This window comes from Engraulis encrasicolus, chromosome 14 (assembly GCF_034702125.1).
Source record: "Engraulis encrasicolus isolate BLACKSEA-1 chromosome 14, IST_EnEncr_1.0, whole genome shotgun sequence".
In the NCBI taxonomy this organism is placed as follows: Eukaryota; Metazoa; Chordata; class Actinopteri; order Clupeiformes; family Engraulidae; genus Engraulis; species Engraulis encrasicolus.
The window spans coordinates 24,706,600-24,724,099 of record NC_085870.1 but is presented as its reverse complement, the minus strand read 5'-3'; the positions used below and the strand labels follow the sequence as shown (position 1 = coordinate 24,724,099).

General features: G+C 45.3%; 1 protein-coding gene across 3 annotated transcripts in view; it reads left to right on the top strand.

Annotated features, from left to right (window-relative positions):
* Positions 1-17,500, top strand: part of chl1b (cell adhesion molecule L1-like b) — a 132,030-nt gene that overhangs the window by 69,647 nt on the left and 44,883 nt on the right. For all 3 annotated transcript variants that reach the window (XM_063215270.1, XM_063215271.1, XM_063215269.1), the window contains exons 2-9: positions 2,175-2,454; positions 6,216-6,324; positions 7,376-7,566; positions 9,833-9,955; positions 11,457-11,627; positions 14,126-14,158; positions 14,399-14,510; positions 15,243-15,427. In XM_063215270.1, the coding sequence (XP_063071340.1) occupies positions 2,355-2,454; positions 6,216-6,324; positions 7,376-7,566; positions 9,833-9,955; positions 11,457-11,627; positions 14,126-14,158; positions 14,399-14,510; positions 15,243-15,427 (1,024 nt within the window). In that variant the 5' untranslated portion in view covers positions 2,175-2,354. The remainder of the gene's footprint in view (positions 1-2,174; positions 2,455-6,215; positions 6,325-7,375; positions 7,567-9,832; positions 9,956-11,456; positions 11,628-14,125; positions 14,159-14,398; positions 14,511-15,242; positions 15,428-17,500) is intronic.

Here is a 17,500-nt window from a genome sequence, read left to right as displayed (position 1 = left end):
TGCAGAGTTTTACCGATGATCTAGCCCCAATGTGCTAATTCTTTAGCTGCTTTCGAACACCCATGTACCTAATCCTTTAGCCATGTTTTGGGTGCTTGATATGCTGGGGAAGTGGGGATTCACTACCAGCCCCAAATGTGACACAGTGGTGTGGCTCTTCAATGGAGCCCATCCTGAGAAACTGCCCTTTGGGTCCTGCTCATCGACTCCTCAATGCTCCAACCATGACCTCATAGATACTGGAAACACTGGCCAGGAGTGGGATAGACATTGGTGCCACAAGATTTGGTCATGATGATGTAATCTAGTGTTTACATATAGTACAGCCACTGATTTTGTACTACTACTTTGCTTGTCCACAACGGATGAAATTTAGCAACTATGCTAACTCCGGCATATATTGATGTTTTTTTAGCTGATGTATTGTTTAATGTGCATTAGTCCTAATCAAATAAACGAATGAATGAACGACTGAATGAATGAATGAATGAATGAATGAATGAATGAATGAATGAATGAATGAATGAATGAATGTAAAAGTCCAGCTTAAAACACATTCAGAGTGTCATGGAAGTTGCATAGTGCCTCATACTGAATGTACAAACAAAAAAAGAGCGTTGAGAGAGAGAGAGACAGACGGGGAAGGTTCGGGCAAATGACCTCAGGTCGCAATCGAACACGCGTCACCAGTGTAGCAATCGAGTGCCCAGCCGATTGAGCCACGTCTGGGCCGGTAGAAGGCCTTAACTGCTGATGCCGTACCGTACACTGTGGCATATCAGCTGTGCTGCCATACACTGTGGCATATCAGCTGTGCTGCCATACACTGTAGCATATCAGCTGTGTGCTTTACTGCATGTGTAAATACTTGTCAGGGAGTGACGGGAGGTAAACAAACAAGACAGAAGAGACCCGGCTGCTTTTGTTTTCCTCATCCGCCCGCCTGGCTAATTGGGGATTGTACGTTAAAGGCTGGTGCACTGTGCTCTGTGTGTGTGTGTGTGTGTGTGTGTGTGTGTGTGTGTGTGTGTGTGTGTGTGTGTGTGTGTGTGTGTGTGTGTGTGTGTGTGTGTGTGTGTGTGTGTGTGTGTGTGTGTGTGTGTGTGTGTGTGTGTGTGTTTCTCACTGTGCTTCACCGAGCAGCAAACAGATGCTGTTAAACCACTCATGAATGGATGAAGCCTCACACACACATATGCATGTGTGCATGTATACACACGCGCATGCACGCACGCACGCAGGCACGCAGGCACACACACACACCCATGCACGTGCACACCCTCACATACATGCTTGCGCACACACATGCACATGTATGCACAGGCACACACACACAGACACACAGACACAGACACAGACACAGACACACACACACACACACACACACACACACACACACACACACACACACACACACACACACACACGCACACATGCACACAGGCACGCACGCACACACACACACACACACACACACACACACACACGCACACAAATGAGGTAGGCAACCCCACTCAACTCCCTTGTCAGATCTCAGATGTGCCTCTGTTGGGATGGCAAGAATTTATTCTAATTTCAAAACCCTGTCTTCAACATCTGCCATGCATCCCCCCAGAAACCATAGACGGTCCCAAAACTGAGAATTGAGTATTTTTTATTTGTATGCATTTTCTGTTGTTTATTTATTTGTTTATTTTTATTTTTCCCCTGCTCTGTGGCTCTGTGTATTGTGAGAAAGACAGCATGCCGACAATAAGCACCAGCACAATGTATGTCTCTTGGGACAGAGGGTTAGAATGCTTTAATATGGAGATAGCTGTTTTCAAAAGAGGAATGTTTTCAAATCTCACAGATGCGCTGTGCTCTGTGCTGCGCATCTCTCAACATGAGTTTGTGTATACTTGCAACCTTTTCTCTCTCTCTCTCTCTCTCTCTCTCTCTCTCTCTCTCTCTCTCTCTCTCTCTCTCTCTCTCTCTCTCTCTCTCTCTCCCCCCCCCTGTGTGTTCACGTACACCTGTGTGAATGTTTTTTTTTTGTGTGTGTGTAGTGCTTTGTGTGTGCTTGCTTGTGAGATTCTACAGTCCATGCAATACAACGGTGTGTGCTTGTGCATTCATACTGTAGCAGTGCTGATCATGGTGCTCTGTGTGTTTGTGTGTTTGTCATCTGGCAGGTCCCGTGTGTCGTGCATGGCACGCGTTGAGATGAACTGAGACTGTTGGCGGAGAGCTGCACTCCTCGCTCCATCCTCACACCCGGAGCCAACAGTGTGTGTGTGTGTGTGTGTGTGTCTGTGTACACGTGTGTGAGTGAGATTGTGTGAGTGAGTGTGTGTTTGTGTGCCTACGGAGCCATGAGGTGGATTGGCAGGCCGGGCGTGGCCCTGTTTCTGGGCGTGGTGCTGGGGCTCAGTGGGGCGCCTGGCTCCTGTCTCCTGGATATCCCGCTGGAAGGTAGGAAAGGCATTCATCCATCATTGTGCACTTCACTTCACACAGCGTTAGCTCTCCTTATGACACATTGGTGTTTCCCATTTACCTTGTTTTCATTTATTTATTTAATTATCTTTGGTAAAGTGTGTCTGGTGATGCTAGCATGTGTGCTGTCAGAGTATTAGGTGTAGGTGTATTAGTTAGCTGTAGCAAATTATTTTCACTGAAGAATTAACATTTTGCCATGGTAAAGTGGTCAAAAACTGTGTTTTTCAACAAGAGTGTTTCTCTTTACTAACAAGGATGAGTCACTGAGTTCGGCAAAGTCAGTGTAATTTACAAAAGAATAGCAATGAAAAATTCATGCTCACAGCAGTTCTCTGTGTTCTGAATGTCCTCTGCAAGATATTGCTTCAATGTGAAATTCTGCTATGAGTCAGATATAATGAATGTTTATGGGGTGTTTTTCATTGTTTTCTTTTGTTGGCTTCATATCCTCTCATTATATCTTTCACATGTGAGAATTCCTTATCTTGATGGTAATGGTAAATGTCGGCCGTAAGATAAGCACACGCGTGTGTGAGACATGAATGAAAAACTGTTTTTTGCACTCTTTAACATTGTCCCAGCGGGCTGCCTTTACTACACGCAGTCTGTTGCTGTGGAAACTGGATTCAACTTGTACTCGCCTTAAATTATTCAGCATATATCTTTGGGGCTTCGATTCTAAGTGAGCGGAATATAAAAAAATGAGAACACTTACAAATTCCAATGCTGTAACCCCCCTCTCTCTGAAAGAATCAAAGTCACGCCTAGAAACAAACTGCCTGTCAGAGTCACTCTTCTGAATCTGTTTCATTCATCTGGAAGAATTTGCCTTGACAAAGAAAAGTGATTTATGAAACTGGCCATATGTTGTCTTGTTTTGTCCCTTCTCTTCTCCTCCTCTGTGCTGCTCTGGATTCTCTAGTTTTAAGCCTCATAAACAGTAAGTCGCTGGTCCTCCCTCTATTCTCTTGTCATCGTAGTGAGCTCATCCGAACCCCACTCATGAATAGATGACATGATAAGTAATATACGCAGCATTGTTGCCACAAAAATAGTTGCACCCAATAAAGAGGTCACACACAGTATTTTGTTGGCTTGAACCACCTTTAGCTTTGATTACAGCGCACATTTGGTGTTGCATTGTTTCAATAAACTTCTACAATCTGTGCATTGACTGCCTTAGAGCATTGCACTGAAGTTTTCACCAAGATCTTGTATTGGTGGTGTTAGACTTTGAATGCTGTGCAAAGCTATGTCCAGCCCATCCCAACAATTCTCAATAAGGTTGAAGTCTGGATTCTGTGGTTGCCCATTTATGTGTAAAAAATATGTCTTGTGCCCCCTGAACCCTTCTGATGCAATGACGTCATGTCATGGTCATGTAAAAGATTGATATTTGAGAAGGGTCAAATCATGTACATTCTCAATCACTGAAAGTTTTGGTGTCAGGTCAAGGTTCATCTACAAAATGTGCTCAAAGAATAAGCACAGCTGACCACCTTAATAGTGAATACACAGATAATTCCATCAATGTCTTTTTTTCTTTTCTGGCCGCACTGGCATATTCCAAGATGATAATACCAAGACTTAGCAGGCTACATTTTTCCAAGCGTGGGAGTACGATGCATCTTTTTTACACATGGATTGGCAACCACAGAGTCCAGACCTCAACCTCAGTGAGAATCTTTGGAGAAGGCTTTACACAGTGCTCACTGCTCAGACAGTATCATCATCAAGACAAAATCTTGCAACACTGCAAGGAAAAAGATTCAGACATTGCAGAATTTTATTGAAACATTGCAACACCAAATGTGCTGTATAATCAAAGCTAATGGCGGTCCAACAACATGTGTGACCTTTTTTGGTGGTAACATTTTGGCCACACTGTGTGCATATGCATTGCATCTCATCACACGCCATTGCACACGCTCATTCACATCACATCGCACACACCTCATCATTTTTCCCTCACTTCAAAGGTGTTCATATCAAAACATACCATTACCAACAGAAGTGCAGACTTCAAATTGGTGTGTAATTAGGACCCTTTGGTAGCCCTCTTTATCTTGCAGTAAAAATGTGTGTGTGTGTGTGTGCGTGCGTGTGTGTGTGCGTGCGTGCGTCCATGCGTGCGTGGGTGCGTGCGCGCGTGCGTGTGTGCGTGCGTGCGTGTGTATGTGTGAGAGAGACAGAGACAATGAAAGTAGCATTTAATGACTTGGTCATTGATCTAGAGACTCATGAAAGCTATGTAGCTTTGAAAAGGGACCATGAAACAAAAAACAATTTATTTGACATTAATCACCCCATAAGGCCACCGTAAAAGAGCATGTAAACATGTAAAGACCCATTTCAGATTCGCAATTAACTCCAGTCATTGATGTTACGGAAGCCACCCCATTTACTGACAGCCCAATCAACCGCAATATCCGTATTGTAGCTTCACATGTAAATACCCAATTTTCTAAAGTACGATATGCAGTAGGAGCCACTAATTGTTTTGTCCGGTTCCATACGCATACAACCTCCCTTAACCCATTGATGCTGGATGTTGCGTTGCGCAACTTTGGCCCTGGCGCCTGGAGCTGCATTACGCAACATTTAGGCTCTTGAGATTTGAGACAACTTTATTAAAAATCTTTGTTTGTTTGAGATGAATGAATACATTCTAATGAAAGATGATGGTCTTGGCGTTTAAGTGCCTTCTTATTGCATGTTTTTATGTGCTTCAGAGGCTGAGATATTTAGGTTTTTATAGGCTGAGGGCAGCTTTTCTTTAAAAGGGCTCAGGTATTCAGCACCCTTATTTGCGGGTGCCTTACGCGTCAATGGGTTAAGACTACCAAGGTGATTCTACCTGTTGCAGTCAAGAAAACGTGGTCCAAAATCAGCAGCTCCTACTGTAAAGCACAAGTGACCATTTGCTTTTTCTGTGCTCTTGCAAAACCTTTTTCGTCAAAACGTTTTTTTCTTATACTTCAGACAGGTAAAAGTTAGCTTTTTTACCTGACATGTTTTGACAGTATAGCTTCCGTCTTTATCAAAGGGTCACACACAACATCAACGGATTTTATCACACATCACACTACGTATACCGTCGAAACATGTCAGGTAAAAGATAATACTTTTAGATGTCTGAAGAATAAGAAAAACATCTCCCTGTAATCACTGCCCACTCTCCCAACACCATGAAAAAGTCCTGAAGTAATGTTATTATTACAACAATGTGGTAATAGTGGAGAAATAACGCACTGAAACGATTTTTAATATGTTTAAATAATCTTTTCTCCAAGTTTACAATGATTTTCGCAACAAGGATGTGATTTTGTGATGGGGCCAGGGTTTCGCAATGGTGTCGCCCTCTCTCGGTTACCGCCCCGGGCAATTGCCCGGATGGCCCACCCCTTGTACCGCCTCTACGAGTGACCATTTGGTTGAATCTGTCTCAAAAGTAAAAGTAAAAGTAGGTGTAATTACGACACTAGCAAATAGCATTACATAGCTGTTACACCATTGTACCTAATGAGATAGATAGACTGTGTTATTACTGAAAAACACTGAAAACCTAACAAGGACCCACCACAAACTTGATCCAACCAGTGTAACCAGAGTCAGCTGATCATAAGTGAAGTACACAGGTCTACTGGTTACTCAGATAAGTTACTTGTGTTGGAAGGTTACTGTGTTTCTTTTTTTAACTTTTACTTTTGACACCTCTGCCTGTGCTGTTGCAGTCGAGCAGCTGCCCACCATCACTGCCCAGTCGCCCAACACCATGATCGCCTTCCCCTTTGACGAGAGCTACTCCATGAAGTGCAACGCCAAAGGCAACCCAGACCCTGAGTGAGTAACACACAAACCCACACATGCACATGCACACAAATTTGCACACACACACACAGAAACACACACACACACAGTACACATGTACAAAAACAACACATCCGCACACACACACACACACACACACACACACACACACACACACACACACTCACACACACCTCCCTCTCCCCACACACACATGCACACACAAACCCACACACACACACACACACACACACACACACACACACACACACACACACACACACACACACACACACACACACACACACACACACACACACACACACACAGTTAAACACACACACACACAGTTAAACACACACACACACACACACACACACACACACACACACACACACACACACACACACACACACACACACACACACACACACACACACACACCAAATCCATGTGAGATGAGAGCTCATTAGGAAGCTAACCACAACACCACCAGTGCATCTTTGGCATTTCAAAGCGCCTGTTCAAAGCCTCTAGCACTGTTTGATTTAAAGTATGTGAGAGTGCACGCACTCCCATACATGCGTGTGTGTGCGTGTGTGTGTGTGTGTGTGTGTGTGTGTGTGTGTGGGGGGGGAGTGACAGAGAGAGAGAGAGAGAGAGAGAGAGAGAGAGAGAGAGAGAAAGAGAGAGAGAGAGAGAGAAAGAGGGAGAGAGAGAGAGAAAGAGAGAGAGAGAGAGATAGAGTGTGGCAGTGATGTGATGTGATAGATTCTGGGTCGTGCCTCAGTGGCATACACTGTAATGCTACATCTAACGGTGTGTGTGTGTGTGTGTGTGTGTGTGTGTGTGTGTGTGTGTGTGTGTGTGTGTGTGTGCGCGTGCATGCGTGCATGCGTGTGTGCATATATGTCTCTGTGTCTGTGGTGTGTGTGTGTGTGTGTGTGTCTGTATGTGTGTGTGTGTGTGTGTGTGTGTGTGTGTGTGTGTGTGTGTGTGTGTGTGTGTGTGTGTGTGTGTGTGTGTGTGTGTGTGTGTGTGTGTGTGTGTGTGTGTGTGTGTGTGTGTGTGTGTGTCTCCACAGGTTCAGGTGGACGAAAAACGGTCTGGACTTTGATCCGGAGCAGGACCCGCGCCTGATGCTGGAGGACGGCTCGGGAACGTTCATCATTCCCAACAACGGGAATCTGACGGAGTTCCAGGGTGTCTACCGCTGCTACGCCTCCAACAAGCTGGGCACCGCCATGTCAGAGGAGATCGAGTTCTTGGTGCCTCGTGAGTATCGCCACCAAGGCCGCTGACAGCTATGGCTGGGCACAGGACAAAATAATCTGAAAGCCCCCCTCACCCAATACATTAGATGTAATGAGGACACAATTATGCCCCCCCCCCATCTACGTGGGCCCGGGACAGCTAACCCCTTTGTTCCCCTCCCCCTTTTTGTCAGCTTCCCTGATCGCCACAGTATGGCCAGTCCAGATTTTGATTTTTCTCATTTCGCCATTTGACCAGGCAGCAATGTTGCACACAGAGGGTATAATTGGCTCGTGTTATTAGATTCATTAGCCCCATTGGGAACTCCAACTCCCATTATCATTGCGACACAGCACTCTGCAGCACACAAGTGTTCACTGCACACAACGAAATTGCGTTTATGCCTCACCCATGCAAGGGAGCAGCCCCCAATGGCGCCCCAAGGGAGCAGTGTGGCAGTGTGGCCATGCTCAGGGTTCTTTAGTCATGGAGGAGGATGGGGGAGAGCACTGGTTTATTACTCCCCCCACCAACCTGGCGAGTCGGGAGTCAAACCGGCAACCTTTGGGCTACAAGTCTGACGGCCTAACTGCTTACCCATGACTGCCCCAACTGTTATGTTGAAGCAGTAGCCTAGACCTGGCCTGGGAAATCCCATTGTGCTTTGCACAATCGTTCCGATGTGAAAAACAGCATGGATTCTATCCCTCAGCCTATACACCAGATCTTGGACTCCAATCAGAGAGCGGGAAAGAGTGGAAAGACAGTGACTGCAGTTTGTTTGAATAGATATAACTAACACGGCTATGGGCTACGTTCGGTATATATGCCAAATGACACCTTCGTAACGCCCAATACAAGGCCATGGGCGAGCGTGAACCATGAGTAATTGCATAGCTAGCCTCCAGACTATCTCACTTGTTTAGCGTCCAAAATTGCCACCTGATCAATGAGTTGAAAAGGATGATGTAGCACAGTCACATATACTGACACACAACTCAAACATACAGTATATTACCGTTACTGTACTTTCACACTGCACTTCAGAGTTGCTTAGGCCTTGTGAGTATCACTAGCATGCCACCACCACATATTGCGGAGGGGCATCTCATATTTAATACTTAACAGTTTTTGGGAGACGCAGTCCTGATACAGAACTCAATGTCATGGACTGGGGTCTCCAGTTTTTGAGACAGAACTGTGTGCATGGTACAATACACAGAATTTGAGTGCAGTCATGAAAACACAATACAAAAAGGCACTGGCTCCAACACTATTGAGAAAGTGCCCATGCGACTGAATGTGGAGCTTTGGCTGAATGGGGACACACATTCACACATGCCGTATATGCACACACAAGCACACGCGCACACACACACGTGCGCACACGCACAGGTAGGCACGCACACACACACACACACACACACACACACACAATCCCATCATTGCCTACATCACACTACAGCCCCTCTCTCGGCAAAGCCTTCAGTATGGGCCATTTGGGACAGGAGTTGGACAGAGAGAGAGAGAGAAAGAGAGAGAGAGAGAGAGAGAGAGAGAGAGAGAGAGAGAGAGAGAGAGAAAGAGAGAGAGAGAGAGAACAAGAGAAAGAACGAGAGAGAGAGAATGGTGAAAAGAAGGAAAGAAGGAAGGGAAAATGTAATAGAATGAGAGAGCCACTCTTCTCCTCCTATACTCCCGCTTCTCCATCTCTCCCTGGCATGGTTTTTCATCTGGCTTCAGAGCAAACCACATAAATCCTTAAAGATGGCAGGCCTCAAAGGTAACTGTGTCGCGCCCCAGCGAAGCCCTCAATCACTCGCCGTGGCGTTTGACACTCCACTTCTACAAGCAGTAATGGCCTCTCCTATGCCATTTCCCCCCTGTACTGTGCCTCCCGCCCTTCAGGGACGTCCACAGTTGTAGACATAGGGGTCAGTTGCCCCGGGCCCAGGGAGAGGAGGGTCCTCAATACATTGTGTGTAAGGGGGCCCTTTCAGATTGCTTTTTCCTGGGCCTGGCAACAGCTTTGAGTGGCTCTGCCTCTGTGCAGGGAAAGGAGAGTAAATCACTACTGAGTTAACGGAGCCCCTGTGAATACTGATCAGTTACTGCCACCTGCAGGATGGAAGTCATTTAGCCATGTGCATGTTTTTTTCTGACTGTGCCTCTCTATTAACTGTTTTTTCCCTCTCTTCTTTCCCTCTCTCTCACCCCCATTCAATGCCCCCCCCCCTCTCCTCTATTTCCCATGTCTCTCTTTTTTCTGTCTTTTCTTACATTTCAGATGTTCCGAAGTTCCCAAAAGAGAAAATTGATCCCATCGAGGTGGAGGAGGGTCAGCCTGTCACTTTGCAATGCGACCCTCCCAAAGGGATCCCCCCTCTCCACATCTACTGGATGACAATTGGTGAGTAGGGGCCTCGCCGCCGCCGCTGCTCGCTCGTACAACCCCAGATTAAGTGCTTCCTGACAGGGACGTTGTGGTGGCACAGCAAGCGGTTGTGGTGCGGAGCGGTGTGTGGAAGGCAGCCAGTGAAATGTCAGCATTTGCATATAGTGTCGGGCGGGCGGCGCATCTCTGAAAAGATGAGCGGGAAATGAATGTGTTTATAATGGGCGAGCGAGCGTCTCTTTTGCATAAACATGCAAGCGTGCAGCAGGAGGCTATTGATTAACGATTTGTCAGTGGGGTACGGGCTGTAATGTACAGTGATGTACCACTGGTCCATAGTCAATGATGAGTCACTGTTCAAAAAGACACCTTATATAAATAAGTCTTATGCTTCTTTACCTTTTAGGTTTGTGTCTATCGTAAGTCGTGTGCTGTTTCATGATGTTAATAACCATACAGTTTATCTAATGCAGTTCATTACTACCTCCATGTGTTTGGGTTCAGTAACTTTCAGTCAGACGCTGTCCACTGAAAATGCCAAATATTTTGTATACCGTCACGTATGCAATGCACATTTGTAAGGTGTTTATTTAAGCAATAAGTCACGAGAGGCCGTGGGTTATGCTAGATTGATAACGGCCAAGGGGAGTGGCCGTAAACGTCCCCTTGCCCGTTATCAATAGAGCATAACCCACGGACTCAAGTGGCGTATTGCTTATCTAACACTGTTACACTTAATCGCTGACCAAATTTCTTTAAAATGACAATTAATTTCATCCGCGACAAGTTGACAAGTTGAGGATGTGATTGTGGTTACCCCGGCAACGTTACTTACCGTGCGTGCATGCGTGCGTGTGTGCGTCACGCTGCCAGAAAACACACTTCGCTATAAAAACTCAGAAAGAGGCGATAAACACCGCAGGAATTAAATGTTTTTGCAATCACACTGATACCCCAACCCACAGATGGTGCAAAGATGTGCTCTTCCTGCAGACTCCCTACCCCAACTGCAACATATTCTCATTACCGACGTAGATGCGCTGGGTCTAACTTAGACGCGCATAGAATCTTCAGGTGGAAGGTGTAGGTTTAGGCTCGATTTTCCACAGCTATCAGCCAATCAGAATCGATACCCGGACCGCACAGTGTTAGATGCTGTATTATTACAATTGCAAGGATTATAACGTGTGTGACGGCCCTTTTTGGGGGATAACATAGGGGGGCAAGTCAAGGCAAGACCCTGTTGATGTTTGGAAAGAAGAAGCGAAAGCGCGAACTAGAATTGTTCACATTCAACATGACGAAGACGTGTTGTGTTGTCGGCTGTTCAAATTAATGTAGCCAAAACAGCCATGGTTAAAGCATGGACTGTGTTTATTTAGGTTAGCCGATGTTGCATGTATGTTAATGAGGCATTCGTTTTGTTGTCCCCCACAAGGGACGGGACCGTTCTTTCACGAACGAAGTACCCGGATGGCTGGTTATACGTATAACTTGGCCTACTTTATGCTTCCAGGTCTGGTGCACATTGAGCAGGACGAGAGGGTGACCATTGGGCTGAATGGGAACCTGTACTTCGCCAACACCCTGGAGAGGGACAGCAGGAGAGACTACTGTTGCTTCGCCTCTTTCCCACGCATCAGGACCATCGTGCAGAAGACCGCCATGTCACTGGTGGTCAGGAACAGTACGTCTCTCTCTCTCTCTCTCTCTCTCTCTCTCTCTCTCTCTCTCTCTCTCTCTCTCTCTCTCTGTAATATATTGTACACAATGGTCATGCGTATTTAATACCATTGAGCAAAACACCTCCATATTCCTGGTGGTTAGGAACAGTACATTGACCAACTTACTGTCTCTCTCTCTCTCTCTCTCTCTCTCTCTCTCTCTCTCTGTCTCTTTCTCTCTCTCTCTCTCTCTCTCTCTCTCTCTCTCTCTCTCTCTCTCTCTCTCTCTCTGAGATATTGTGGACATCGGCCATGAGAATAGAAAAAAAATGGTGGAAAACCCATTCCTTGGTGGAAAACCATTGTGCAAAAGACCTGGTCAGGAACAGCCTGTGGATCAAGGGAAACTTGACATAGCTTTCTTTTCTCTCTCTGAGATATTGTAGGCAGTAGAGTGGGCATGACAATTGAAAGAGAGAGATGGAATACCTTCTATTCGCTGTCTCTGAGGCATGGCCCTCATTGGTCACAACAACAGAGAGCTACTGTATATAATAGAACAGAAATGGAGTGCTGATGAAGAGACACTTGAAGCTGTTCTATCTCCCTCTCAGACATGAGTGCTCATAGAAAGGGGTGGAACACAATTGTGCCAAAGGCTGCCGCTTCACTGGTGGTTAGAAACTGTAATGTTGGGCATGTTGATCAAGACAGATATTACAAGACTGGCCTCTCTCATATATACTGTAGGCCAGTGGTTCCCAAACTGAGGGTCGGGACCCAGAGGGGTGTCGCGGAGGTTCTGAAGGGGGGTTGCGGACACCGAGAGGGGGGGGTCGCGGAGGTACTGAAGGGGGGTTGCGGACACCGAGAGGGGTGTCATGGAGGTACTGAAGGGGGGTTGCGGACACCGAGAGGGGGTCGCGGAGGTACTGAAGGGGGGTTGCGGACACCGAGAGAGGGTCGCGGAGGTACTGAAGGGGGGTCGGGACACCAAGAGGGGGATCGCGGAGGTACTGAAGGGGGGTCGGGACACCAAGAGGGGGATCGCGGAGGTACTGAAGGGGGGTCGCGGACAAAAGGGACATCGCATAAACAGTCCATGTTCTGAAGTCCAAAAGGGGCCCCCCCCGCTGAAAAAGTTTGGGAACCACTGCAGCAGTCTACAGCTGTCACCGCAACAACAGCAGACAGACAGGAGACAGGGGACAGGAAGGAAGCTATTCACTATCTGTTGCTGATTATGTTTTCAGACACTTAGGGCCTTTCTCAAAACCTAGTGCAGTGCACTTCCAAGTGTATCAGCCAGTCACGCCCAGTGATTGGATACTCTTTGGTGAACTATACGGAATATCCAATCACTGGGTGTGACTAATAAAGAGTATCCAATCACAAGGTGTGACTAATTAGGCTGATACACTTGGAAGTGCACTGCACTAGGTTTTGAGAAAGGCCCTTAGTATAGGCTACATGGTTAATCACTATGAATTCAATGTTAATGTCATGTTTTCACCCATGGTAAAAGACGCGTGAAAGACCAACCTGAGTAGCAGTAGCAGGGGGTGGAAGATGATGTAGGCTGCAACAGTGAAACACTTTAGTGTGACTCTGTAGTCTTTTCTGTGGAAAGAAAGAGAGAGAGAGAGAGAGAGAGAGAGAGAGAGAGAGAGAGAGAGAGAGAGAGAGAGAGAGAGAGAGAGAGAGAATGGGAGGCATTGAGGTGTGTGTGTGTGAGAGAGAGAGAGAGAGAGAGAGAGAGAGAGAGAGAGAGAGAGAGAGAGAGAGAGAATCAGAGAGAGCATGTGTGTGAGAGAGATAGAGCTGGCATACAAGACTCCACATCTCCATGCATTGTGTGTGTTAAGCACACCACACGTGTGCCTGTCACTTGCCCACCCCTTCATTTCCCTCATCTCTCAGGTCCTTGTTGACCTTCAAGAAGGAATTTGCCAAAGCAATGGGGAGCTCTCATGCGCTCCGTTTGATAATGCCACCTGCAAGGGATCATTTCTCCCAGCCATTTGCACACACCCGCACACACACACACACACACACACGTGCACACACACGCATGCACGCACGCAGGCACGCACACACACACACACACACACACACGCAGGCACGCACACACACACACACAGGCACGCACACAATGCCAATGCGCACACGCGCGTGCACACACACACACACAAACACACACACACACACGTGCGTGCGCACGCTGGCACGCACATACACACACACACACGCGCACACACACACATACACACACGCGCACACACACACACACACACACACACACACACACACACACACACACACATATACAGACACACGCCTCCTTCTTTCACCTTCCACTGTGTTATACCATTTTAGTTAACCTTATTTCTGCATCGTTTGTGTGATTTTGTACCATATTTTCCCATGAACTGGTCGGTTTTGCTTTTTTTCTGTTGCTTAATTTTCCCATCTTCATGTTCCCTCCCTCCCCTCCTCTGCCCTCCTCATCTCTCCATTTCAGCTAAGACTGACTCAGGCTCAGATAGTGGTCATGGTAAGTGCAGCGCTGAGAAAAGAAACACGTTTTCTATTACAACGACAAATGGTTGTTTTTCAGATGCAAGAAAATGATCTTCCAGTGCATAGCTTGGCCTAGCTGTTATTGAACAATTACAAACAATTGCTGTAATTTAGCTAGGGAAGCCAACATGTGAAAATAGACATGCTTAATATCTATGTTTCAAATCCAACAGGTATCTTCCTATCCTTTGACCATTCTTGTTTTCTTTGGCAGCCAATTCCATTCTGAAGAGTAAACCCAGCCTTTTGTCGCCCCCTGGTGCCCAAACGTACAAACACCTGGTCAAAGGGGAGACGCTGATGCTGGAGTGCATCCCTGCAGGATAGTAAGAAATGCTTTCTTTTTCTGCCATGTCAATCTGTCTGTATGGCTGTTTTTTATCTCGAAAAGTGAATTATCTCATCATTTGGCTATTTTAATAATACCTATGTCAGTTTTGCTACTCCTTTTATTCCACTTCCTTGTTTTTTTGTTTGTTTTTTTTTCGTGTGTGTGAACAACATGCATTGACATCACGATACACATGCCACAATGCAATACTATCACAATGCATTGTGATACATGTATTATTGCGATGTATTGCGATATTTACAACATTCATTTTCTTTTTTCACATTTGCCAACATTATACATTAAAAATATAAATAAATTATATATTGGCGGAGGTAATAATATGATAGTTTATACGTAGAATAGATTGCAAAAGACTACTAACCATTTTTTTTAAGTTTAAAAATAATAATGATGATTTGAAGCTTGGGACCATTATCACATCATATTATGTGGTTGTTCTCTGGACTGAAGGGTAACAGAAATTTACATACGAGTATCATGATACTGCCTCCTTGCATCATGACAGAGTATTGTGACTCTGCATATAATGATACAATATCATTACAGCCCTAGTCTTGCCACTGTATCTCTGCTTTTAATCATCTGCCGTGTTCGTATGCATTGAAATGTGTAAAGCCACGTATGTGTATGAAATGCACTATATAAATAACCATCCTTGCCTTGTCTTGCCTTGCCTTGTCCTGCCTTGCCTTGCCTTGCCCAGTCCCACCCCAAAGGTGGAGTGGATCAAAGTGGGTCACGGGCTCCCCAAGCACGCCCTTGTGGAGAACCACGCCAAGGTCCTGCGCATCCCCAACGTCCAGCAGGAGGACGAGGGACAGTACAAGTGCACGGCCAAGAACGGACACGGCGGGGACACCAGCCACTTATTCCACGTCACGGTGGAGGGTGAGTAGCCTCATTATCATTGACTTTCAAATCTCTTCGAGACTTGGTCTGACCAAGAGCATAACAATTAACATTGCCCAAACGGCATGGTTGACCCGCCTCCCTTGTTTGCTACTGGTTGTTTGCTTCCTGACAAAGTGGGAGGAGCTCCTGATTTTTCATGAGCTAAGAAACAATATTTGTATTGCTCCTAGCCTGACTAGGTCACTAGGAGGGCGCAGCCTGGCTAGAGGGTGAGAGCCTTCACGTCTTATTTGGAAGATCAGAATGACTTAGTGCGGGATCACTGAGTTGTTGTCAGAGGTTTGGAGTTCTACTTAAAATTAAGATAACATATTTTAATGATTGATCGGTACATTGGGGAAAAAAGTATACTGACAGTCCGACTGCAAATGTACAAGTTTTCCTACTTGAAAAGAAGATGAGAGAGGCCTGTAATTTTCCTCATTACACTTAGCTGAAGTTTTTATCTTAAGCGACTTACAGTTATTTAGGTACAGGCCAGGGTATTGGTTACCGGCCCTGGAGCAATGTGGGGGTTAGGTGTTTTGCTCAAGGGCCCTTCAGCCATGGATGAAGGTGCTGGTAGGGGTGGGACTTGAACCTGCAACCCCATGATCTAAAGGCCTAACACTTGAGCCATGGCTGCCTCTCCACATACTTATTATGGTGGCTGCATCCTGTTGTGGAATGATATTGTAATTATATTGGTATTCACCAAGTCGGACATCTAGGCATTTCTCACCTTTTAACCAAAATCATGTGCCCACTGTACTCATATGGGGGAATGTAAAGTAGAATCGTCATTAAATTACGGGGGCTTAGTGTCTTACTTGAATGCAGTACTTTTTCAGAGCAATAGTGACTACATGCTTAGGACAACTTGGTGAATAATGTACTGTAGCTCTATGTCAAGGATGCATATGCCTACTCTGTATGTTATAGTACTATCCCTTGACTATCTGTTGGTCTAAACTAGGACGCAGAATGTTAGTAATTATATGGATATCCTCAATCAGACTTTGCTGACCACCAATATACACAGCTCAATACTGTTTTGTGGTACAGTCTTTCAATATGTGGTTGCCATGCAGTTGCTATAATGTGGTGTTGCCGTAATGCTAACCGTAGAGGATGTGTTGAAATGAATGTAGCGGTGACTGTATTCAGAGATGGATGTAGTGGCTATGTTTGGTAACACTTTACAATAGGGTTCACACGTTATCCAGTAACACCTACTCGTCTTTCTCTATAAGTGACTAATAAGACATGTGTTAAATTGAATCAACTGTTTCTAAGGGGTGTATTCACAGATTCCTTGTATGCTTCCAATTAAGCCTTATTGATATAATCATAATAAGGACCTAGTAGGCCTTTGATTTTGCTTACTGTAAAATGTGTCACATGTCACAAATACAGATAGTGATTAAAACAAGTCCGACAGGCGGACAACAGATGCGTCCGTCTATGCCCGTTCTGAACCTTTTTTGCCCAAACGCCCCCTTGGCCTCCTCATAACCTGTCAAGGCAATTTATCAATAAGCCTACCATGTACTGTATAAGCCTGGATTTGAAAAAGTACCATAGGATTTCAACAGTGTTGGGCAATTTACTGAAAAACTGTAATGCATTGCTGATTACATGTTACTGTCTTTTCAAAATAATCCCTTACAATACATTTAGCAATGTGGGGACCTAAGGCGAATTTAGGTTAGGGGAGCCATCGGTCCATCCCATGTCACATTTTTTTTAAACATAAAATCTCTATTTTTGTTAGGCTATTTTTTTTTAAATGACGATTTTTTTTTATTATTTTTTTTTTAAATAATTACAAACATAAAAAACAGGCAAACATTACAACCTTTTCTGGACAGATTTCAATGAATAGGCTATTTGCAATTTTGCATAGGCCTACATTAAATAAACTAAAATGTGAAATTCTCTTTTCACTTTAATATGAGAGCAGTTATGTCCCCCCCTCACTGAAGTGTTATTTCATGTGTGTGCATGATGCTGTCACCTATTTGAAGTGACGTTGATGTTGGATTTCATGGAATACTTTTAAATGCCGCT